General features: G+C 36.8%; 3 protein-coding genes across 3 annotated transcripts; 2 read left to right on the top strand and 1 right to left on the bottom strand.

Moving 5' to 3' along the window:
• Positions 1–199: 199 nt before the first annotated feature.
• LOC111484200 (pentatricopeptide repeat-containing protein At4g39952, mitochondrial-like) lies at positions 200–4,011 on the bottom strand. The gene is given in 4 exon segments (XM_023130700.1): positions 200–473; positions 576–2,942; positions 2,945–3,136; positions 3,904–4,011. Coding segments are annotated over 2 exon segments (2,334 nt in total). The 5' UTR covers positions 3,053–3,136; positions 3,904–4,011; the 3' UTR covers positions 200–473; positions 576–716.
• Positions 4,012–8,515: 4,504 nt separating this feature from the next.
• On the top strand, positions 8,516–10,108 carry LOC111484235 (phenolic glucoside malonyltransferase 1-like). The gene has a single exon (XM_023130752.1). It carries the CDS (start codon positions 8,565–8,567, stop codon positions 9,966–9,968), a length of 1,404 nt encoding a protein of 467 aa, XP_022986520.1. The 5' UTR covers positions 8,516–8,564; the 3' UTR covers positions 9,969–10,108.
• A 13,714-nt stretch (positions 10,109–23,822) lies between these two features.
• LOC111484279 (transcription factor MYB102-like) lies at positions 23,823–24,963 on the top strand. The gene is made up of 3 exons (XM_023130811.1): positions 23,823–24,107; positions 24,181–24,786; positions 24,872–24,963. The coding sequence occupies exons 1-3, from the start codon at positions 23,845–23,847 to the stop codon at positions 24,900–24,902; spliced, it is 900 nt and encodes a 299-aa protein (XP_022986579.1). The 5' UTR covers positions 23,823–23,844; the 3' UTR covers positions 24,903–24,963.
• Position 24,964: the final 1 nt, after the last annotated feature.

Raw genomic sequence — 24,964 nt, forward strand, 5'->3', positions numbered from 1 at the left:
ATTCACTTACGTTATTTTAAGATGTTTTCAAATACGTAAATTCATGACAATATTTTAAGATGAAGTATGCGTTTTAAATATTTAATTCTGATGATGAGCTGAATTTAGATTAATAAAAATCTAAGATCAATTAACAAGAAATTATCCTAATAAACCTTATTCTCCATAAATATTTATTTTATAAAATGTCTAATGGAAGTACAAATAAATATTTTGTTTATTCTTGGTTTCATAATAGAATTAACTTTATACAATATATCTTAATATATAATGTTTATGAATTTAATTAAATAACTATTATATTCTATTGCCATTTCTTAGTTGTTTCCTGAATAATGCAACACATGCCCATATGGATTCTTCTGAATGCTCGAACGACGTCACCAGCCACACGAAAAGGGAGCCTACGTTTCAGTAAGTTCGTAGATACGTTCATCCATGTAAGGCAACGAATCAAAAGTTGATATCAGAACCTGCATAAAGCATTTGGAAAGAATTGTATAAAGTAATGTAATTTGATCCAAAAGAAAATGTACCTGAAAGCAAACTATTTTCAATGTATGAGGAAACATTACCGAAGTCGAAAAAGTTCCGAACAAGTGAGGATTGAACTTTTTTTTCATATTGATTGTCAAATTCGTCCTTCGAAATAATTCTCGAGACTCGACGAAGTTGTATAGTCAAAGGTATCAAATGTTTTCAAGCAATTACTCCGTTCATAGGGCACTCCAGCCAGCTCTCTTCTCCACCCCTCTTTGCTTCATCACACCACGAACTTTTTCCACTTCCTCCCACCTTCCCAAGCAACCATACAGATCAGACAATACTATATAATACCCATCATTTTTTGGATCAGACTCAATTGCATGTCTGCCAATCCTTATACCCATTTCAAATTCATTGTGAAGCTTACAAGCACTTAACAAGGAGCCCCACACAGTGCCATCAGGCGTGATGGGCATTGATAAAACAAGAGCCTCCGCTTCTTCAAGGCTACCTGACCTGCCAAGAAGATCCACCATAGAAGCATAGTGCTTAAGACTAGGTTTGATACCATATTTATGCATTACATCAAAGAGACGCCTTCCTTCTACCATATGCCCTGCATGATTACAAGCTGAGAGAAGAGAAAGAAAGGTAAGTGCATTTGGTTTAATGTTTGAGTCTTCCATTAGTTGGAAGATCTCAATAGCAGATTCCACATGTCCATGCATCCCATAATTTGATATCATGACATTACACAAAATAACATCCCTCTCTTCCATTGAGTTGAACAATGTTCTTGATGTCTCGAGCTCCCCACATTTTGCATACATATCAATCAATGCAGTTCTAACAGTGATATCAGTCTCAAATCCATTTTCCTTTATGTACTGGTGAATCCTCTCACCTTTATCTAAGGATGCAAGATGAGCACATGCCGAAAGAACTATTATGCAGGTAACTCCGTTGGGGTTGAACTTTTCTTTAATCATTTTATCGAATAAATCAATTGCTTCAGAAGGGTGCCCACTTTGCTTGTAGGTCGAAATCAGCGTATTCCATGAGATAATATCCTTTTGTTGTGTCCTATGAAATATCCTCCATGCGGCGGTTAAATTACCACTTTTTCCATACATGTCCAAGAGTGAGTTAGCTATTGATACATTGTCAATGATCGAGTTTTTAATCGCATAGCAGTGGACAGACCGACCAATATTCACAGCTCCGACTGGTAAACATGAAGAAATGACTGAAACTAAACTATTCAAATCAGGTTCTATGCCTAAGAGGTACATCTCCCTGAAAAAGTCTATACATTTTTCTTTCTCCCCCATATTGCTGTATCCTAATATCATTGTGTTCCAATCTTCACTGCTTTTATGGAAGCTATGGAAGATCTTATCTGCCGTACGTAAGAGTCCGAACTTACAATACATGGAGAGTAATGCATTGTGGGTTATTCCACTCACTGCACAACATTGTTTCAGAATCCAAGCATGGAAGGCTTTTCCTTCAGAGATTCTATCAAAATTACCAAAACCCAGAAGCATGCAACTGATCACGATGTCATCTGGAATTATTCCACTGGCCTGCATCTCCCAAAATAAATGTAGACATTCACTCATTAACCCGAGTTTGGAGTGAACTGCCATAATTGATGTCCAAGAGATGAGATCTTTTTGCTCCAATTTAAAAAAACAACGATAAGCTTCTTCAGGTGACCCACACCTCGAGTACATCGAGAGAATAGAAGATTTAACGACTTCAAAACAGAGAAATCCACTTTTTAAAGCCAAACCATGTAAGCATCTACCCTCTACTAAAGCCTCCAAATCAACACAAGCTTGAAACCCACCTCCTATTGTTCTATAATTTGGGGTACATCCATTCCTATGCATCTCAAACAAACATTTCAAACCTTTCTCACTCTCGTTATTCTGGACATAACCAATTATAAGGGCAGTCCAAGCAACTACATCCTTAACAGTAATGTCATTGAACATGAGAGATGCACTTTCTGCGTTACCACATTTGGAATACATGTATATCAAAGAAGAACCAACAGCAGAATTACCAACAAAGAGCCCAAGTTTCAAAGCCAACCCATGAATGTTCATGCCATGGTTGAGCATCATTAGTTCCGCACAAGTGGAAACCACCATGGGAATTGTAAATTGGTTTGGCAGGCTACTCGATGCTCGCATCTCAAGGTAGAAATCAAATGCCTGTAGGTAATCACCATTGGAGAAGTGGGATTGGATAATGGAATTCCAAAGAAATTTGTCCTTAGGATGAACAAATCGAAACAATTGCGTGGAGAACGCAGGTTGCCCATGACAGGCATAAAAGGCCATGAGCTTTGTGGCAAAGAAGGCATTGTTCGAGTTGCCAGTGGTGATAACGAGGGAATGAAATTGAAGAAGAGATTGGAATGTTAAATTTTGTTTTGAAAAAAAAAAAATTGAAGACAACTACTAAGGTCGTGGGGATCTGAAAGTGAGCTAAATGTGGAAGAGAAGGCAAAGCGTTTGCGAAATTGTCTAAATTGTATCAGCCGGAGACTAAGCATAGCAACTCCTCATGCATGAAAAACTCCAAATATGGGCTTTTTTCTAATATTTGATGGGTTTATAGCAATTTGAATGAATGTGTCCTGTCAATAATAAAAGAGAATTATCCAAAGTAGAGGATATTAGTTCTAAATACAACCAACAAAGCTGAAGTAGATTAACAAACCAAAAACATGAATATCAAAACATAAAATGGTTCTAATTATGGTAAATTTTGATGATGGATTCTATTTTTCAGCCATTTCCTATGTGAGGGAGACATGAACAGAAGAGGAGAGGTAGTTTTAAAGTCATATTTACTGCTTCTTTTGTTTAAGAGCTAAAAGTTCAGGTTCAAACCACAGGATATGAGTTTTTTTTTTTAAGTGTGTAGCCCAAATGTGTTGCATAAATTGAAATTCCTCTTTCGCAGCATTGCTCCTGAAGTCTTTAGCTGAGAGAGTCTTACTCTCTTGACATTGATTGAACAACCCTTCTAGAGAAAAATGTTTTTTTTTTTTCACATAATACAATTTGAAGCATTGTCTAGAATATATTCATTCATTGTTTAGTGACAGATTGAATTCCCCTTTCACAGCCTTTTCTCCGTTTTTCTTTCTTACTTTCACAAGCTTACTAACACCATTTAGAATTCACAATCAGTTCAATCCGACACACCAAAAGTAAATTTCCAATCACAAGAACAAGAACAAACAACAGTCAGTGACTATAACAACAAGAAACCTATTAAAAAATAAACGACAAGAAACTGAGCTTAGAGCCACCAAACAATTTCCCATCACAAGAACAGAAAGTCCATTACTGGATCATTTGAATAAATCAGTTTAAATCCCTGTGTAAGTGAAATTACCTGAAATATCAGCAAACAAAACCACAAGCGATGGAAGGAGTCGACGGTGGGTGACGGAGTATGAGAGAGGCGATGAATGCGAGATGAGACGAACGATGCGATGGCCAATGGGTCTGCTAAGTTGAACAAAAGGAACCCTACAACAAAGATACATTTGGGTCGGTTCGGTCCTGTCTGAACCTTCATAAACCGAGTCACCGGTTCGGTTCGGTTTCTTTTTCTATTTTTTGTTTTTTTTTTTTTTAAATCTTGTTTTAGAATTTAGATAAAAAAATAATTTTGAATTTCATGAAAATTATTTTAAAGATTTTGTCATGAACGTTTTAAGTTCACCTGATTTTTTAAACTTCACGAACGTTTAAGTTTATAGCACCTTTTATGAAATATTTGAAACCAATATTTTCTGCAAGCATTAGTCGAAGTCATACATATAGTAACAACTTTATTATACTAGAAAAATATGGTCGTTATAGTTGGTATCAAAGGTTTAGGCTTATAGATTCGGTAGACTAGCCTATGATGAAGGTTCAACGTGCTTCCATAGTCTCATCGTAGACGCACCATTGTCATTAGGTATGTCTTATGAAGGATAATAATTGACCTTGTACGTAAATTAACATTGAATTTTTTTTAACTATGTCAAGATGGTTCAAAAGTATTACCCTAGTTGAGATTTCAATATTCTTATTTGAAGGCAAATATCTCATATTTTCTTACCGGTAAGGATATTGACTATGTTTATGCAATATAAATTTTAGAAGTGTAACGTTCCATTATAGTAATAATAATTAAAAAAACAAAAAGTCATGACATTGGTTAATAAGTGAGGAATACTATCTTCATTGGTATAAGGACTTTTGGGCGAGTTTATGGTCAAAGTAGACAATATCATACAATTGTAGAGACTTGTGTTCAACTAACAAGCGAGGCATCGGAGTTTTCGTGACACATGCTGAAACACGATCTCGCAACTCCCTCGGATCACCAAATGGTCCCACAAGCTTCAGCCAACATCAACCGAGCGCCTGCAATAAAGAGAAAGTGAGAAAAACCGTAGAGAGAGAACGAAACCTAAACGTCTTCGGCGAGAGTAAACCGGTGCATCCGATGCCTAAATCGATCAACCCACACTGTGAAAGAGATCGTCAACCATAATACGTCCATCCAAAGTAAGTTCCACGGCGTGACATTGTCCATTGTCATTGGAAGAAGGGATAAGCAGTTTGAACTTTTGAAACCTTGTAGGTCTACCAGTTTAGGCACCTACAAGCTATGGAACATGGTGGAAGAGAGAAAGAGAGGTCAATAGAGAGATAGAGGAGTTAAAGGAACGAGAAAGGACGTCGAAAACGTCGTGGGGGAGGAGAGAGAAAGCGATTGGAAAATCGCATTGTGAGTCGGGTGTGTTGGATGATGAAAGTCCCACATCGGCTAATTTAGGGAATGATCATGGGTTTATAAGTGAGGAATACTAACTTTATTGGCATGAGGCCTTTTGGGAAGCACAAATCAAAGCCATGAGAGCTTATGGTCAAAGTGGACAATATCATACCATTATGGAGAGTCCTCTCCGTCTAACACGGTGAAGAAGAAAGTATCCATGAGATCCGGATCTGGGTCGAATTCCACCCGTGACATGCTTTGCCTGTGCTGCAGCCATTAAGCCGAAGTCCAGTCCAAGCCTCAGCCCAGCTTAAGATATCCAACACGAATTCCACCCGTGACATGCTTTGCCTGTGCTGCAGCCATTAAGCCGAAGTCCAGTCCAAGCCTCAGCCCAGCTTAAGATATCCAACACGATTCAGCCTGCGATTCGTGAGCCCAATCCACCGGCAGCACCCAAGAACCCGAGACCCAAATCGTGTCATGACCCAACCCGTGAGACCCCTGTTCGATAAATCCTTACTTTTTTTTTTTAGTGAAATTGATCCCTATTTTCTTGTTAAAGCCACACAATTAGAGTGAGTGGAATATACACGTGTGGTAACGAAAGGTGGCAAACGATTTAATAGGAAACGAAACCCTAGCGACACTTGGAGCAGCTTTCAAGGAACCCTAGCGACACTTGGAGCAGCTTTCAAGGAACGGGAGCTAACGTTTATTAAATTAGATAGAACGACGGTAAGACCAACCAAGTAAGTGGCCTTACTATAGGATATGCTAGATACTTGTTTTCTGTATGACAACACGTGCCTAGTGGTAATGGCTCGTGCCCTTTATGTTGTATAAATATGGCGTATGTTGTATGATGACATATATGAGTTATATGATGATGTATAATGATGCTTGATGACGTGCTATGATAATTGTGATGTATTTGATGACATTATGATGACAATGTATGACTATTATGATGCATGATATAGTTACCTTAATATGACGACGTTTTCCATATTAAATAAGATGTGTGTTATGAATATCATTTTGCATCATGTCGAGAAATCGGCCTAGGACACAACCCTACAAAATATGATAACAATGTTAAGATGAGTAACTAATGCGCTTGTATTACCAATAATTATTTAGAGATGAAACTAGGGTTGTGTTAAGAAGATGTTTTAAAGACCGAGAAATAGAGGGACCTCTTGCATTTCTATAATGTACACAAGCATCAGGATACTTCTCCTTTTATGATGATGAGTGTGGACCCGCACGTTACGATGATGATGGTGATCATGTCGAGCATGACACTCAGGGGTCCGCTAACCTACGGACGTTGCTACAGACAACTAGCTCGACAATGATGGGTCTAGGGGTGCGAACCACATGGGAATTCACACTTGCATGTGGGGTCTTGTGTAGGGAAGTACTATGTATCCAAGTTAGTTTGGACTAGAGGCCACCCCTAGGATGGATAGTAATAGGTCCCTAGAGCATTGTTACATGTGTTTGCATTATTCACGGTCCACTATGGTGGGGTCACTTACTGAGTATTCTTCAAAATAATCAGGTCGTGTGCTACATTATTTTTAAGGTGAAGACAAGGTGCCCATATACGATTGACGGTGACATCGCAAAGTAGAGACCATGACACGTGCTTAGGATAGAAACATATTTAAATTCCTAGACCTAGGTTAGAGTAGGTTGCCTTGCCTTTCATATTTTTAAATTATTTCATATTTGTTTTTATTTGCATTTCAGTGTTACGTGTTGAACACATAAGACCATGACGGTGTTTTAAATAATGAAGTTGTTTTATTCTTTCAAAATTATTGCATAAATGTATGATGTTTAAGAGTTACATTCCGCATGTAAGCTTAGAACTATGATAGTAGCTAGTAAAAATTTAAGGTCTTTATGGTTGGTAACAGAGCTCTAAGTTATAGATTATATAGACTAGCCTACAACATAGACTTTGCACATTCTATGGTTCCAACGTCGATGACTCGTCACCGTCGGGTATGTCTTGAATAAGATAAGAAAAAGAAAACACTTTTAAAAAATCACATGCATTATTTTATGATAGGTACAAATATGACGTTGATTGTTGCATGTTAGATTGAATTATTTTTATGTGATATATTGCAATATGATGTGAATTTACATTATGCAATGAATTCTATATTCATAATAGTTAGTAAGTCTTAGACTTAAACAATGTTATTTTGGTTTTTAGAACCATGTCGTTCAGACTACGTAAAAGAGGAAGATGAGAAAGGGGACGACCTGTGTCGTCACCAGTCGAGCCGCCATAAGTTGCACCACCACCATCACAACCTGCACTTGAGGCCGCACCCCAGCGGCTGGAGTGGACGCCACCACTAGACTGATATGAGAGTCCCTTCCAACCTTAATACACACTCTACAGTCATCAAATAGGCCAACCAACCAACCAAGTAAACTACAAATACACTAAAAAAAATTCATGGATATAAAATTTGGATTCTAGAAATTTAGGAGATGAAATCAAGCGAAATAAGTTAGTCCAAGCTCGATTTTGTTGAAATTCTCAGTCCCCTCGTCCAAGCTCAAATTTGGATTCATATATGGCTCTATGAGACTATATGGTGTCGTACTTAGAGGGTGAACTAAAACCTCTCAGGTTCATAAAGTCACCCTCGTTGAGGGGTGCGACCCCTCCCTTATCCCATCTAGCTAATGGGTTGTACGACGTGGGTCTCTTGTTCTTCATGCGTAATGACTAGCTTCAGTCGGGATTAGATCAGAAACCCCTGTTTTCCTACGAATTTTTTTTTTATTTTTCGTATATGATTTTTTTCATTTACTCTAATCCTCAAATTTACTTTTTATAAGTGTTTAGATTGGTTCACTTTACGCAACACATTACAAGATACAAACATGTGTTAAATATGCCTTTTAAATAAAATAATAAAATAAACAGACAATATTTTCAAGCTTTTACGAGGACAGCAGAAACCAACCACCTAGTCCAAAGTTTTTTTTGTTTTTTTTTTTATAATTTAACCCAAAAAAAAAAAAAAAAAAGGACCATACCTCAGCAGTACCAAAATTTGTTTTTTTTTTTTTTTTTTTAATTATTTTCTTTTTTACGAAAATATTTTTGGTGTAATTTTTTGTGATCTTTTTAATTCTACAAACAAATAATTCCCTTTTACTTAGTTTTAATTTAATCAATAGCTTCACTTCATAAGGTTTTAATCACATTACCATCCCTACAAATAGCCGTTCATTAGTTTCTCATGCAGCAAGAACACATGGAGCTACCAAAGAAGCCATGGTTGGAGATATTGGAGCAATGCAAAATTGGTCCCTCCCCTTCACCGCCCACTCCCTTCTCTCTGCCACTCACTCTCTTCGATCTGAGCTTCTTTTCAGCACCTCCCACACAGCACATTCTCTTCTACTCCTTATCTCCCCATCAGCTACTTCACTTGGATTCAATACTCTTAAACCTCAAACACTCTCTCTCCCACGCCCTCTCCCACTTTCTCCCCCTCGCCGGAAGCCTCGTTTGGCCGCCTCAATCTCCGGACCCCTTTATTCTTTACAACCCTGGCGACTCTGTTTCCCTCACTATTGCTAAAACCCACGCTGATTTCCACCTCCTCTCTTCAAATCATGCCCGGAAGGCAACCGAATCCCATTTCCTCGTACCCCAACTCCCAACATCCGACACCATTGCTCCAGCCATGTCTCTCCAAATCACTTTATTCCCCAAAAGTGGGTTTTGCATTGGCATCATAACCAACCATGTGGTTTCTGATGCCAAAACATCCACCATGTTCTTGAAATCATGGGCTTCCATTTGTAGTACACTCAATAATACTAATAATAAGAATCCCCCCACGTTGCCGTCTGAGTTGACACCATGTTTTGATAGAACATCCGCCACGGATCCAAATGGGTTGCATACAATTTATGTTAAGTCTTTTGAAATCTTTGTCCCTAAATTACTTGGACTTGCCCCGAAAGAGGTCATCTCGGATGATGTGGTGTATGCCACGTTTGAGCTTACTTGCATTGACATAGAGAAGGTGAGGAGAAGAGTGGTAGCAACTTCTTCATCCACTCCTCGTCGTTTAACCACTTTGATGTTGGCGTTTTCTCTTGCCTCGACTTGCATTGTCAAAGCGCAGCGAATTGCACCCGAATGTAAGATAGGGTTGATCTTTCTTGTGGATTGGCGGGCTCGTATGGATATGCTAGGAGGGCTCAATTATTTTGGTAATTGTGTAAGTGCGTATGGAGTGTTTGCTGAAGCGAGGGAGTTAGAGGAAGAAAATGGGATGGCGATGATTTCAAATAAGATTAGTGAGGAAATAGAGGAGATAGAGAAGAATGGGAAGGAGAACAAAATAGTGGAAATGTTGGAAGCAATTTCGGAGAGATGGAGGAAAGAGATGCCCATTGATAAGCTTATTATAGTGGCGGGATCACCAAGGCTTGGAGTTTATGACATTGACTTTGGTTGGGGAAGGAGTAAGAAAGTGGAGCAAGTTTCCATAAGCCCTAATGGAGTTTTTTCAATGGCGGAGAGTAGAAATGGGGATGGGGGAGTTGAGCTTGGAATTGCTCTTCCACCTCAAGCTATGGACAAGTTTTGCTCTCTATTTTCAGAGACGGTGAAAGGCTATGTTGATTAGTGGAGATATCTACACTACAAGGCCTCTTCTATGTGTGTTTTTGGTGGTTTCTCTTAATTATCTATTAAGGTCATGACATCATCAAATAGTGTCTCCACGTTTATTTGTCTATTGTCGTATCTATTTGTATTAAGAAGGAATCTCTACTTTCTACGTCCTTCATTGAGATTCCTCGTTTGTCTCCTATCCATTTACTTTTTGGTTAAATTATATAAAAATGGTGTTACGTTTTAAGGGAGCAATGTGAGCTAATAAACTTGAGCTAATTGAACAACTTACAAACTTAAATAATAAGTTACTAGCTTATGAAGTAAGCTTAGTAGAATATGTTACTAACTAATGGAGCAACTATAAGAGAATTGATAGTAGTTTTCAAATTGTGGACCAAATGTTGTACTTTAATTAATAATCTATTAACAAGATTATTAGTAGTTCTTAACTTGAGGAGAAAGTTTAAGAAAAAATAAACGAGTGAGTGCTTTCTCCACTATAAATACTCATGAGAAATATGTTTTTTTCACAGCAAAAGAGAATTGAAAAGTGCTTAAGATTACTTCATTCCAAAAAGTTCTCTCCACTCAAGTTTTTCCTTTGCCTCTTATACTTGTTTTGACATTCTGGGGTGAGGCAATATGACATGCAGTTTATCTTCTAAACCGTTTACCGAAAAAGGCGTTGGACACTTGCACCCCCTATGAAGCATGGTTCGACAAGACACCTCACTTTGAGTACCTAAGAGTCTTTGGTTGTACAACACATGTTAAGACGAGAAAGCCATATATCAAAAAGCTTGATGACAGAAACCAAAAGATGGTGTATTTTGGCGTAGAGGATAGGACTAAGGCACACAGGCTGTATGATCCTCAACATGAGAAAATTTGTGTTAGTAGAGATGTCGTATTCGAAGAAGAGAAGAAGTGAGATTGGTGCAATGTTGGTGATAACAAGCAGACTGTTATAGAGTTCACTACTCTAGAAGAAGAGGGAGACGCAACAGACCAAGAAAGTGCCCCTACAGAAATACCAACAAGTCCACACATGTCATCACCGGAGACACTGAAAGGTGTAATAGACTCTCTAGAACAAGAGAGTTCAAGTGAGAGCATAGGAGGATCCACAACAGAGGATCAACCAAAGAAGTTTCATTCTCTTGCTAAAATTTATGCGGATACACTTGAAGAAAAATTTGATCCCGATGAGTTAGTGTTTCTCGCGGCCGAGGAGCTGACAACGACAAGGAGATGTCCTCAAATTCATCAGTTTAAAGTGGGTGTTTTAAGTTGGTTAAGAATATAGAAGGAGATGTCATCAAGCATAAAACAAGACTTGTGGCGAAGGAATATGTGCAACGAAAAGGAGTTGATTTTGAAGAGGTTTTCGTGCCTGTGGCTAGATTGAACACTATAAGGTTGATTCTTGTCCTCGCAACTCAACACCGTTGGGAGGTCCATCACTTGGACGTCAAATCAACATTCCTTAAAGGTGAACTCCAAGAAGAAGTGTATGTTGCCCAACCAGAAGGGTTCGTCATCAAAGTTGAAGAGCACAAAGTGTACAAGTTGTCAAAGGCCTTCTACGGTTTACGACAAGCACAAAGCACGTGGAACATACGTCTGGACAAGAGCTTAAAGAGTCTAAATTTCATGAAGTGCTCGCAAGAACAAGAAGTGCATACAAGAAACAATGAGACTAAAACACTCATAGTAGGCATATACGTTGATGACCCAATTGTCACCGGTACAAGTGTGGAAGACGTCAAAGAGTTAAAGCAGCAAATGATGAAGAAATTTGAGATGACTGATCTCGGGTTACTCACGTACTACCTCGGTATTGAAGTGGACTAAAGGAAAGATTGCATCATGCTAAAGCAATCGACCTATGCTAAGAAGTTATTGCAGCAATTTAAGATGACAGCGTGAAACCCGACCAAGTATCCCATGGAAGCAAAGTTACAACTCAAGAATGATGCTCAAGGAAACTTGGTGAATTCCACTGAGTATAGGCGTGTCATAGGAAGTCTAAGGTACTTGAATCATACTCGTCCAGACCTTTCATATGTTGTTAGAATAATGAGTAGGTACATAGAAAATCCCACTATTATGCACATTCTCATCTATATGAAGCAATCGACCTAGTCGGTTTACTGATAATGATTTAGTTGGAGACGTTGATGATAGAAAAAGCATCACATGAATGACATTTTATCTTAACGGAAATTTGATCTCTTAGCAATCTCAGAAGCAGCGAATTGTGATGCTATCTTCCTGTGAGGTTGAGTTCATGGTAGTAGCTACGGCGTCGTACCAAGCAGTGTGGCTGAGAAATTTGTTGAGCGATGTGACTAGAAGTGCCGGTAGCTTTCTACGTCGACAACAAATATGCAATTAAACTAATGAAGAATTCAGTATTTCACAGACACAGCTAATACATTGACACTCACTTCCACTTCATCCATGAGTGTGTTGAGAAGAGACAAATCATTTTGGAGTTCGTATTCACTAGAGAGCAACGTGCAGATATTCTAACCAAGTCCCTAGCAAAAGTTAAGTTTGTAGAGATGCGGGAATTGCTGGAAGTGAAGAATCTCGAAAAAAATTAAGTTCACCGAGGAGATTGTGAGCTAATAAACTTGAGCTAGTTGAACAAGTTACTAACTTATATGGTAACTTTAAGAGAATTGTTAGTAGACTTAGTAGAACAAGTTACTAACTTAAGTTAGATTGTTAACCCAACCCAACCCTAACTCTATTTTTTTGGGTTGGGTTTAGATTGTTCTAAATTTTAAGAGAGTACATGAATAATAATTACCCTAATACTTCTAGAACCGATTAGCCTTGAAGAGCTAGTGTCAACACTATGAAATGAGAGTTTGACATTTAAACTACCTAGAGGCTTTAAGAATCTAGTAAACCTCCACGACATCCAAGTTAAGAAAGATTATAAGAAAGATTACCAGATCCATTAGTACTGTTAATAGTATCTATTAGTGTTAGACAACCTCCTATTTTCCGACCTAGTACCGTTAATAGTGCCTCAATAACACTATTTGTAGAACTATGTCAGACCTAGAAAATGCCCTTATCAAGGGGTAGTTGTAATTCTTTAGGAACTCATATCGTTGAGCTTAACCAAGGTCAGACATTTTCCTAAATTCAAGTTTGCGAATCTTTCATTCTTGAAGTTGCTCCAAATGTTGCAAGAAGTCGATTCTTAATAGGTTGTCCATTTCGTGTCATTAGAATTTCAAATTTTTAATATAATTTTACTTGAATTTTGTGAAATAGGGCATCATACTCACCTTAATTACCTTAATTACAGTCAAAATCAGCTTCGAGGGGGTCGAAACTGTGTTGAATTGACAAAATTTTCTTTATCGAGCCGAATAGTTTATTTTTGTGCTGCGGAGTGAGTCTAGTTGTTTAAGTCGACTGAGCCGAGGGAGCCTTTTCGCAGTAGGTTGACACGTGGCACAATCAAAGGACGATGCGTGTGCCAGTTTTGTCGGGTCGAGGCCCGAGTACGTGGGCACGACGCGGTGTTGGGATCCTGCAAGCGTGGCTGACATGAGTATTGGGCCTTGGGCATCAGGCTGCTATAGGTGGGTCGAGTATGTAGTTTGGGACTCGGGTGTTAGGCTGCTGCAGGATTGGGTTGGATCGCTAACAGGTTGAGGAAATGGAATTGGATCTGGGTTGAGGCGCGACAGGTTGGTTCTGTGCAGTTCCGGTCGGATCTAGATCCGACGAATCATTTCTTCTTCACCCATTTTCCTCGTCTCTCTTGACTTATGTTCTTGGTTTCCCTCACTTCCATGGTATCTTTCGCCTCCAACATACCTAAAAAGTCTTAGAAGATTGGTACTCGAGTTCTGACGGTGGCATAAGAACGCTAAGGAATCTGAGAGGTATGCGTCTTACCAGGGTTACCGTTGGATTGTGTTGGGAGAAGGGATAGTGAAAGAGATATGAACAGGGGTTACCCTTGGATTGGGTTGAAAAAGGGGTAGTGAAAGAGATATGAATCTTCGATGGTGTTGGGGAAGGGAGAGGGAAAGAAATATGAAAAGATAAAATAGATAAAAGTTGGGGTGATTTATTATTGAGTTCTCGTCTATACTTAAAGAGTTAACCATCATTATATATAGGGTTATACACTCAGACCATCATAAATAGTAAATTATGGAGAGAGAAATTCAAATCTATTAACACTCTCCTGTAATCTCTTAAAATGTTTTGTAATTTGAATACTTTAATCACATATTGAATCATTTTTTCATTTTGAATATTTTGAATTATATATTTGACATTTCAATCATATTTCTACAGATTGTAGCCTTGTTATGGTTGTCGTATGTAGAAAGAAGGACGACTCTTCACCTTCTGCTTTCTTTCTCCGTCTCTCACACTCTCTCCGTGTGTAGACGGTTGACTTCTAAATCACATATTGAATCATTTTTTCATTTTGAATATTTTGAATCATATATTTGACATTTCAATCATATTTCTACAGATTGTAGCCTTGTTATGGTTGTCGTATGTAGAAAGAAGGACGACTCTTCACCTTCTGGTTTCTTTCTCCGTCTCTCACACTCTCTCCGTGTGTAGACGGTTGACTTCTGTAGACAGTTGACTTCTGACAATTGGGAGGAAAACGCTAACGAATACATCGAAAAATTTCTACCAAGAAAAAAATGACAAAAAGTAAGAGAGAGAGGGATTTGCTTAAGGATGATTTCAATTGAACTTCACCTCTTCCACTCAATAGTTACTTGGTTTTAACTACTTCCCACTTAATAGTTATCTGGCTTTAACTACTTCCCACAAAATAGTTACGTGTGTTTAACGTAAAATAGTTACCTGGGTTTAACGTAAAATAGTTACCTGGTTTTAACGTAAAAGGTTTAACGTAAAAATAGTTACCTGGATTTAACCTAAAATTGCCTGGGTTGTTTAATGTAAAAATAGTTACCTGGGTTTAACGTAAAAATAGTTACCTGGGTTTAACTTAAAAATAGTTACCTGGGTTTAACGTAAAAATAGTTACCTGGGTTTAACTTAAAAATAGTTACCTGGGTTTAACTTAAAAATAGTTACCTGGGTTTAACGTAAAAATAGTTACCTGGGTTTAACGTAAAAATAGTTACCTGAGTTTAACGTAACAGGTTTAACGTAAAAATAGTTACCTGAGTTTAACCTAAAAATAGTTATTTAACGTAAAAATAGTTACTTCGATTTGGGTTTAACGTAAAAATAGTTACCTGCGTTTAACGTAAAAATAGTTACCTAACAAAAAAAATAGTTAACTAAAAGTTACTGATCACCGATAGGAATTTATCTAACATAGACAATGCGTGATGGGTATTTTGCGAAGAACGAGAGGAGCGCGGGGTGTGGGGTGCGCTTCTACCGGCGTTGACTGAGAATTCTTGTTCCTCGTCGGGATCCTCGGGTCTTCCGTGTTAGAAACAGAGAGAAAACGGGAAAGACCATGAGAATAAAATGGGCTATATTATAGGTTACAAAATACACCCAAAACAATAAAATTTAAATTAAATAACTAAATCAAATCTAATTCAAATAATTAAATTAAGCCTAATCATTCCTCCTATTAACCTAAATTGTAATTGGTTTATATCTATATCAAAACATATTCCTATTAGTTCACTTTCCATTTTACTCCAACCAATCTATATCAGAATAGATTCCTGTTAGTTCACTTCCCATTTTACTCCAACAAATTCCTCTAACTTAAATAGTAATCGGTTTATATCTATGTCATAACAGATTCTAGTTCTCTTTCCATTTTACTCCAACCTCTTTCCGCCCTCAGGTAACTCCATCAATTCTCATGTGTCATCTTTTATTATTGTTTCCATTTCCAAATCAATGGCTTGCCTCCATTTCTCACTCTTCAAATGGGTTTTCAAAGTTTACAACATCAGTAGTGGTAAACATGGCTAACGGAGCTTCATTATCTTCTTCTAAAAAATCTTCTCTTGTTGCATAGCTTCTCATCTAGACTGATGGCCTCCTATTCCTCCCTTATTCGAGCTCGGAGAGATTGCTTCCTCCAAAGAAGAAGAGTTTGCTTACCCAAAGAAGGAGAGGAAATATTTTCCTCTACAGCTTCTATATCAAATTCACTCCCTTCTTCATTTTCATCAAATACATCAGTTGTCTCCTCGTGATCACCCAATTCTAGATCGCACATAATAGATTCTTCATAGGTCTTATCCCAGTCCTAACTCTTCTCTTCCTCGAATACAACATCCCTAATTATTATGATCGTTTGTGAAGTTGGAACATAGAGTCGGTAAGCCTTTGACTCTTCACTAACTCCCAGCAAAACACAACTCAAACTTTTATCATCTAGGTTAGTTCTTTTATTGTCAGGCACATTTTACTATCAGGCACATTTTACTGAGAGATGCATCCAAAAACTCTAAAATGTTCAACTTAAGGTTTGACTCCACTCCAAGCGTCTTCTAGAGTTTTATTTTTAACCGCCAATGTTGGACTTCAATTCAATACATGCACAGCCTAGTTGACTGCTTTAGGCCAGTAACTTTTCGAAATTTTCTTTTCTGAAATCATACTACGAACCATATTCATAATAGTTCTATTTTTTCTTTCCGCAACTCCATTCTTTTGTGGCATGTATGCAGCTGTCAATTGACTTTGTATATCATTTACATCACAAAAATTAGTGAATTCTTGTGATGTAAACTCTCCTCGTGGATCAGTTTGAAAAGCTTTAATAAATAAGTTTGTTTCCTTCTCAACATGAATCTTAAAGTTTTTAAATCAAGTACCTTTTTTGCTCTTTGAGATGGGTTTGATTGGTCCACAAATTTCAGCATGCACCAACTGGAGAATTTGTGAAGCTCGCCATGTGCTCCTTTTTGGAAATGAGTGCCTTTGTTGCTTACCCATAAGACAATTTTGAGCTGTTGTAAACCATCCACCATCTTCTTTTGGTGAAGAGTCTTTAATCCCTTAAAGCCTAAATGTCCATATCTAAAGTGCCAAAGTTGCTCAATATCTTCTGTGATTGTATTGAAACAAGTGGATGCTACAGGCTGAGATATAGCATGCAGTACGAACATTCAATTCAAAGACATCTTTGTCTCTATGATTAAGCCTCTCTCATGGTGAAACACCTTACATGTTCCATTTTGAAACAAAATGGTAAGCCCCTTTGCTTGCAATTTCCCAATACTCAACAAATTGTTCTTCAACTCTGGCAAATAGAACACTCTTGTGATTATCTGTATGATTCCATTCATTTGCAGTCGTACATTACCCTTTCCTATTACAACCATGCTTGAGTTGCTGCCTAGCTTCACTGAATCTCTGAAACTTCCATCAAAATGTGAAAAATATTCCTTCTTACCACACATATGGTTGCTACATCCCGTGTTAAGGAACCACATATCTTCTCTATTAGCCTTATTCATATTCACATAAGTCATCAACAACATCTCTTCTTGAGTCACTCCACTATAGCCCTGTTGAAGGTTTGTCTGCCTTGTCCCCTTCTTCTGCCTCTAAAACTTTCATGACCTTGACCCCTTCTTCCAGATTGTTCACCATGAGTGATCTTCAAAGTGTGTTCTTCTTCAACATGAGTACTCATATGTTGTTCATGCACAAACAGGCTGCTTTGCAACTCATCAATGATTAAGATCGTTGTATCCTTGAACTCCTCAATGGAACACACAATATAATCAAACTTGAGAGTCAGATCTTAGAATCTTTTCAACTACTTCAACATCTTCTTTGTTCTCACCATTAAGTTTCATCTTGTTGGCTATGCTAAGGGTCCGAGAAAAGTACTCATTCACAGATTCTCCTGCCTTCATGTGAAGCATTTCAAACTCCTTTCGAAGAGCTTGCAAATGTGCATTCTTTGCCCATGTCGAATCTTGATATTTCTGCTTCATAGAATCCCATATGTTCTTTGTTGTATCCTTGTTGAGGATTGTCTTCAAGATCGAACGATCTAATGCTTGAAATAGATAATTCTTTGCTTTCATATCTTTCAACTTCTGATCTTCAATGTGCTTCTTTTGGGTATGTGTGAAAACGATGTCTTCTGTTGCTGCAGGAATCTCATTTTCCACCAAACCCCAGTACTCCTTTGAACGCAAAAAGTTTTCAATGAGCATCGTCCAATGATCATAATACCTATCAAATTTCGGAATTGTAGGCTGCACAAATGAACTCTCCATCGACGTACTTTTATTATGACACACGTAGAAGACTATTGCTTCTAGTTTTAACTTCCGCTAAGTTTAGGCAGGGATCTGATACAAAATGTTAATAACTAAGAATAATGGGGAGAAATCTCACATTCTATTGAAGAATGAAATTGGCTATTAGATAGCTAATAGACGGAAAATAAGGAAATCTAAATCAAATTTAATTTAAATAACTAAATCAAATTTAAATCAAATCTAACATTGACGACTATGCAACAAATTTTTTTTTTTTAGAAAAGACCGTTACACTTACCCTAGTAGAATCATATCATATACCTATAAGGAGTGACCTCACATGCGGCTCATCTTGTTTGGACACTACCCTATCAGAATCGAGTACATAGATTGATTCCTCCATATGTATGAGCACACCATGACTCTAGTAGAATCGTATATACATGCAAGAACTGATATTGCATGTGAGTTCATGTCGTTATGGCACAATCCTAATATAATCTAACACATATATAGGGAGACCTGGTATGTTATCATGTACGGCACTTCTCTAGTAGAGTTATATTATATACATGCAATTCACATGTGGGTTCATTTCAATTACAGTAGAACTTTCTGACTATCAACTTTAGTATGGATACGAAGTCTGTCAATCTAGACAGTTCACTATTAGAGATTAGTTGACGACTCTCTAGCATCCTCCATATAGTACAATAATCATAATCATGAGTAGGTGACCTTGTATCTGCCAACTACTGATACATATGTGCCCTTATCTAGGTAAGTACCAACAAACTACATTTATTTCTTTGCACCAAAATCATGTCTACATCTATCAAGGCTAAAATGCCCTAAAATGTACTATGAAGGAGATGTGGCTAGTTGTTTATTTTTCCTACCTGAGTTATATGCTATCAAAGTCATTATTGTTTCCTGCTCGCTTTTAGTTTATAACATTACTTTCTTTACAATTGTTTTCAACATATTTCCTCGCTCACATTTTCTAAAACATTTCTTTCAAACATGACCCAAGACTCGAGTATACGCCGATATTGTTGTCAAAGTGCGAATTTCACACAACTGACTTATTTGCTGGGTTAAAACAAATGTCGCACAAGTCCAATTACTACAAGAGTGCGATTGTGATACTTAGCACACTTAGTGTAACGATTCGAGTTTCTAGAATAAAATCAAATAAAAATAAAATAAATAATTAAATGTTTTCATGTAATCTCCGTGGAAATTGAGGGATTTCATTTATTGCCTAATAGAAACATTTCTATTTCTCCAAGTTTTCTTATCCTAAAACTCTAGAATGTCTGGTTGGAAAATGTCTTGAGATTATTTTTATATTCCTATGCCCAACCTTTTACCTCCCTTGAAGACAATTTTCTCTCCAAACTTTTCTCTCATAACATTAGGGTTGCTATTCCAGAAAAAGGATTCAAGTGGAAGTAAGATATAGATGTCGGGATCGCCATGCTTGTGTCGAAGACGATGCATGACCGGCGGAACTCAGCTTGGTGTGTACGTCGGCTCGGCTCCATCAATTCTCGCAACTCGAATTGACGACTTAGTTGGTCGGCTTTGCGGCTTGGTATCACTATAATATATCGATTCCAAGGTTTTCAGCCCTTCCGAAGCCATTTCTGCCCTTAGTTTTACCATTTGAGGTAAGTATGGTTCCTAACCATCAAAGACAGATTGGGTCAGGAGTTGTTCAGGCACAGGGGGTTGTATACGAGCCCGCTTGGTGGATCCATGTACGCGTACATGGGCCGTGTGTGAAGGAGTACCACACACCCAACCCTACCCGGAATAGAAAAGCACCCAAGGTTATGTAAAGTTTATGAAAAGTTAGGTCTCGCTCATATGTTGCATGTGTTTGCATTTCTAACCCCAACAGTGAGGTGACTTATTGCATATTTCATAAAATACTAAAGCTACATGCTACCTACATTTTTCAAGTAAAGGCAAGGCGTCAATGTACGGTTGACAGCAGAGCTGAGGACACCATAAAAGTTGGAGAGGAGATATTTTTAAGAGTTTACGTTTATTTGACTGTTTTAAATCAAAACATTGAATATTGTTTTATTTAGATTTATTTTGAATTCAGTTACAATGTGACGATGAACCACCACACCTATATACAACCATTCTTTGCATGCAACCTACGATTTTCTTTCATCGAAGAATCGATGGCCAAATAGCTCGAGTGGGCTAAATATCAAGCCATAAAGACACTTTAAAAAGACTACAATAAATTTTCAACAATATTAGATTAACTAACAGAGGGAAGAAACTTGCATCCAAAAGAAAAACGAAGGAAACTTGTAAAATGTAGATAAAATGTGGGTGAAATTTTAAAGAGGAAAAACATTGAAGAATCCAATGATCCTTCTAACTCCCACGTTGACTTTTAAATGGAAATGATGTCACTTTGTGAAGACTTTATCGGATTCTACGAATGGATAACGTTTAATTGTCCAATATAAAACATTATGCAATCAACATGATGTAATTTCATGTACCATCTCAACCCAAAAATAGATTTGACACAAAGTGATTTAATTAAATGTTTGATTTAATATATTTTTAAATAATAAAACTAGTTGTAGATATGCAATAAATCAACATGTTTTTTTGTTTAAAAAATTTATACAATAAACCCATAAATATTAGGGTTTAGAGTTTATTCAAAATTTAGCGTATAAGAAATGTTTTGTTTCCAACTCCAACCAATGAATTTTAAAACCGTAAGACAGACAATGATACATAATGGCAAAAACGGACAATATGAGTTAGCGGTAGCTGTAGGCTGTTACACAAAAATACCTCTAAACTCTAAAAAAATTTCACAATATCTGTAAACTTTAAAAAAAATATATATTTAAAAATATATTTCAAGCCGTTACATTTCGTTTAAATAATATTTTTGAACTTTCAATAGTGTTTCAAAAATACTCTTGAAATATAAAAAATTTCATTCATAACTTTTCGTAAAAAATTCAAAAGTACTTTTATCGTTAATACCATATTTAAAAGAATACCCATTAAAGTCTTTTTGAAGTTTATAAAAAAGTTTAAAGGTATTAATAAAAATTTTGAAAATTTAAGGATATTTTTAACTTATATTTTTATTAATTTAGCTTAAAAAAGCTTTTTGATTATTTTTTTTCAAGTTTTGGATAGTATTTAAGTTGCTACGGTATGCATTACGTAATTTATTTATGCGAAAACATTCATTTAAAATAATTTTATAAGACGATGTTATGGACTTGTACGTTCGCATGAGAGTCTTGAAGCAAAGTAGCAGAAACCTTCATTTACAACAATTTCATAAAACGATGTTAAGGACTTGTACGTTCGCATAAGAGTCTTAAAACAAAGTAATGAGAAATATTGAATCCAAAATAAAATGTCATCTACTAATCCCATAATCAACAAAATAAAATGCAACTACCCTGTTCCATTGTCTTTGATCCGACGTCGCCGTTAACCATACATGGATGTCTTGCCTGAAATATAAGTAGCATGAGACTTGAGTATTTGCACAAGGCTTGACTAATCGTACAATGCAACTACCCTACGCAAGTTCCATGGTTTTTGATACAACGTCATCGTCAACCGTACAAAGGTGTCTTGCCTTTACCTGACATATAAGTAATACAAGGCTTGAGTATTGCTGGAGTGTATTGTCTTTACTTGAAATATAAGTAGCATAAGGTTTGAGTATTTGAACAAGGCTTAACTAATCCTACCATCTACAAATTAAAATGCAACTACCCTACCGAGGTTTCATGGTCTTTGATGCGCACGTGCATCAATCGTACAAGGCTTTACTATTTCTGGGGTGTCTTGTCTTTGCTTGAAATATAAGTAAGATAAGACTTTGAGTATTTGCACAAGACTTGATTAATCCTACAATCTACAAAATAAAATGCAACTACCCTATCCAAGTTTCATGGTCTTTGATGCAACGTCACCGTCAACTGTACATGGGTGCCTTGTCTTTACCTAAAATATAAGTAGCCGAAGGCTTGATTGTTTTGGGGTGTCTTGCCTTTACCTGAAATATAAGTAGCATAAGGCTTGAATATTTGCACAATTCTTGACTAATCCTATAATCTACGAGATAAAACCAACATAGAATTATCCTTTAGTCTACCATTCGCTAGTGTAAATCATATCATGTGCTATATCATAATATATATAGAACTCAATCAAAAATGATACCGTCAATGGTGACAATGTCAATCATTAGTTCTTTTCTTATCTTACACATGACATACCTGACGATGATGGGACATTAGCATTAGGACCATGAAACATGTTAAGCCTACATTGTATGCTAGTCTACAGAATCTGTAGTCTAGAATTCTGATACCAACTATAGCAACTCTATTTCAGTAGAAAATCAGGGTCGTTATACATAGTGTCGTAGAAAAATGTTAAGATCATCAAATGTCGAATCCAAATTCCAAATCTTGGACATAAACTTGAACTCTCAATCAATTCTAATAACAAAAACTATGTTTCACGTTCATTCGACATGTTCCCTAAAAATAATGTATTTTTTGTATTGGCTCACACAAAGATGATGTTAAATTTATACCAAAGAAATAATGAGGTAACTCTTAGATTAAATTTACATCATAATAGCTACAAAAAGTAATTGTGGGTTTTTTTTTATTTATTTATTTGACATTATGGGTATGAACAAATATATATATATATATATATATATATATATATATATATTAAAATTCCAAAAAGTTGTTTGAAAGTTAAGAGTGAATTAGAATTAGGTAGGCTCCGACCAAAGAAAAATAAATACTAAGTTTTTTGCGTATAATAATGAATAATCATCCATTCTTAAACAAACCTACCCTTGTAGATTTTGGTCCAATTTTCATTGCTGACGTGTCCTTTTTTTTTTTTTCTACAAAGACGTCCTCATGAGATTCAGCCCTCCGAGTTGGCCACGAGGTAAAACGAAAAACAGCTACAACCAGCTCTCTCGTTCTTTGTATGATTGTAAGGTTGTTCGAGAATTTCTTGATAAATGTGAATAGTTCATCTTCCTCTCTTTGAAACAAGAATATTTCTTTGATCGACGAATGATTAGTTAGCTTAGATTGCTATCTATCTCTGAAACGTTCCCAACGTAGCTGGAGTAGCTTAATTTTGATATTATATTAAAAAATAAATTAAAATGTCGTTAGACTAAATTATATATTTTGACTAGCTATATCAAACCTTAAATACGACCAAACTTGTTTGGTTTTACCACTTAGATGAGTTGATTACACCTAGATAATAATAATAATAAATAATAAAGTGTTTAAAATGTCAAAAGTTAGTTTTATTATTATTATTATTTATTTATTTTGGAAAAAAAAAAAAACATTATCAAAGAAAGTTAATGTAAAAAGAGACATAATTTCACATTCAACCCCTTTTGTACAAGTCATACATAATGACATGTTTGGAAGTTATACCAAATGATAAACAAATCCCATCATCAAATTAATCAAAAGCTTCTAAATGTCAAAGCCACCTTTTTCTTCACCCTATAAAAACAGCCACTTTCTTGCCATTTTTGACATTCCCAACTTTAGCTTCTTCATCTTCTCTTCCATCCCGTTAACTCATCTCGTGATGTCGAGAGCGTCGATGCTCGACGAGAACGGTTTAAAGAAGGGACCTTGGACGCCTGAGGAAGATCGAATATTAGTGGATTATATTGAAAAACATGGTCATGGGAGCTGGAGAGCTCTTCCAAAGCTTGCTGGTTTGAATAGGTGTGGTAAGAGCTGCAGATTAAGATGGACGAACTATCTTAGACCTGACATCAAAAGAGGAAACTTTTCTAATGAAGAAGAGCAAATCATCATCACCCTTCATGCATCTCTCGGAAACAAGTAAGTTTTTGCTTTGTTATTATAGAAAATTATTGACAATAACACTAAAAGGAGTATAAATTCTTGCAATCAGATGGTCGATAATAGCTAGCCATCTTCCAGGACGAACGGATAACGAGATTAAGAACTTTTGGAACACTCACTTGAAGAAGAAGCTTCTCCAAATGGGTATCGATCCAGTCACCCACGTGCCAATGCCTTCCGATCATCATATGAACACTTTCTCAAATCTTCATCACTTGCTTTCTCTTTCCACAGCTCCATGGGACAGTTCGTTAAGGCTACACACACAAGCTCACCTCCTCCAAAATGTTCTACAAATTCTAAACTCTCCTTCTTCTCTAGCCATTTCAAATAACCTCTTCAACACACAACAAATCACAAACCTAACTTATAATCACCCTATCGGATCCTTTTTCCAAACCTTCCCAAGTAACATACAACCCCTACAAGAACCACTATCATGTGACGACTACGCAACAACCGCACCTGCGTTAGGGTTGGAAAACGATTGCAATCGAGCGGAGTCTTTTTATGACATGAGCCAATGCCCAAACTCACTTCCCGACTTGATTCCAGCTTCTCCCGAGTGCTCGAAAATACCAACCGCCATAGAAAATAATTGGGGAGATATCATGGATGACGAAACTTCCAATTCTTACTGGAAACATGCGATAAAGTAAGTGAATACGAATAAAAACCACTCGTTTTATAAATACTTTAAATTATATCAAATTTATATGTTTTTTTTTTTCTTTGAACAGCCAAACTCCTCCGCCATGGTCGGTCTCGTAGAGGTTCAGTAGAGGATGTCATTTCTTAACAACTCGTGGTGATATGTGAAGAGTTTTACATTT

Source organism: Cucurbita maxima, unplaced genomic scaffold, assembly GCF_002738345.1.
Source record: "Cucurbita maxima cultivar Rimu unplaced genomic scaffold, Cmax_1.0 Cma_Scf00009, whole genome shotgun sequence".
NCBI lineage: Eukaryota > Viridiplantae > Streptophyta > Magnoliopsida > Cucurbitales > Cucurbitaceae > Cucurbita > Cucurbita maxima.

Excerpts from the sequence above, each read along its gene's own strand:
- LOC111484279 (XM_023130811.1), top strand. The coding sequence starts at position 23,845 with ATGTCGAGAGCGTCGATGCTCGACGAGAACGGTTTAAAGAAGGGACCT. Across the intron at positions 24,108-24,180 it reads CATGCATCTCTCGGAAACAA|ATGGTCGATAATAGCTAGCC; the intron begins GTAAGTTTTTGC and ends TCTTGCAATCAG. Across the intron at positions 24,787-24,871 it reads TACTGGAAACATGCGATAAA|CCAAACTCCTCCGCCATGGT; the intron begins GTAAGTGAATAC and ends TTCTTTGAACAG.
- LOC111484235 (XM_023130752.1), top strand. The coding sequence starts at position 8,565 with ATGCAGCAAGAACACATGGAGCTACCAAAGAAGCCATGGTTGGAGATA.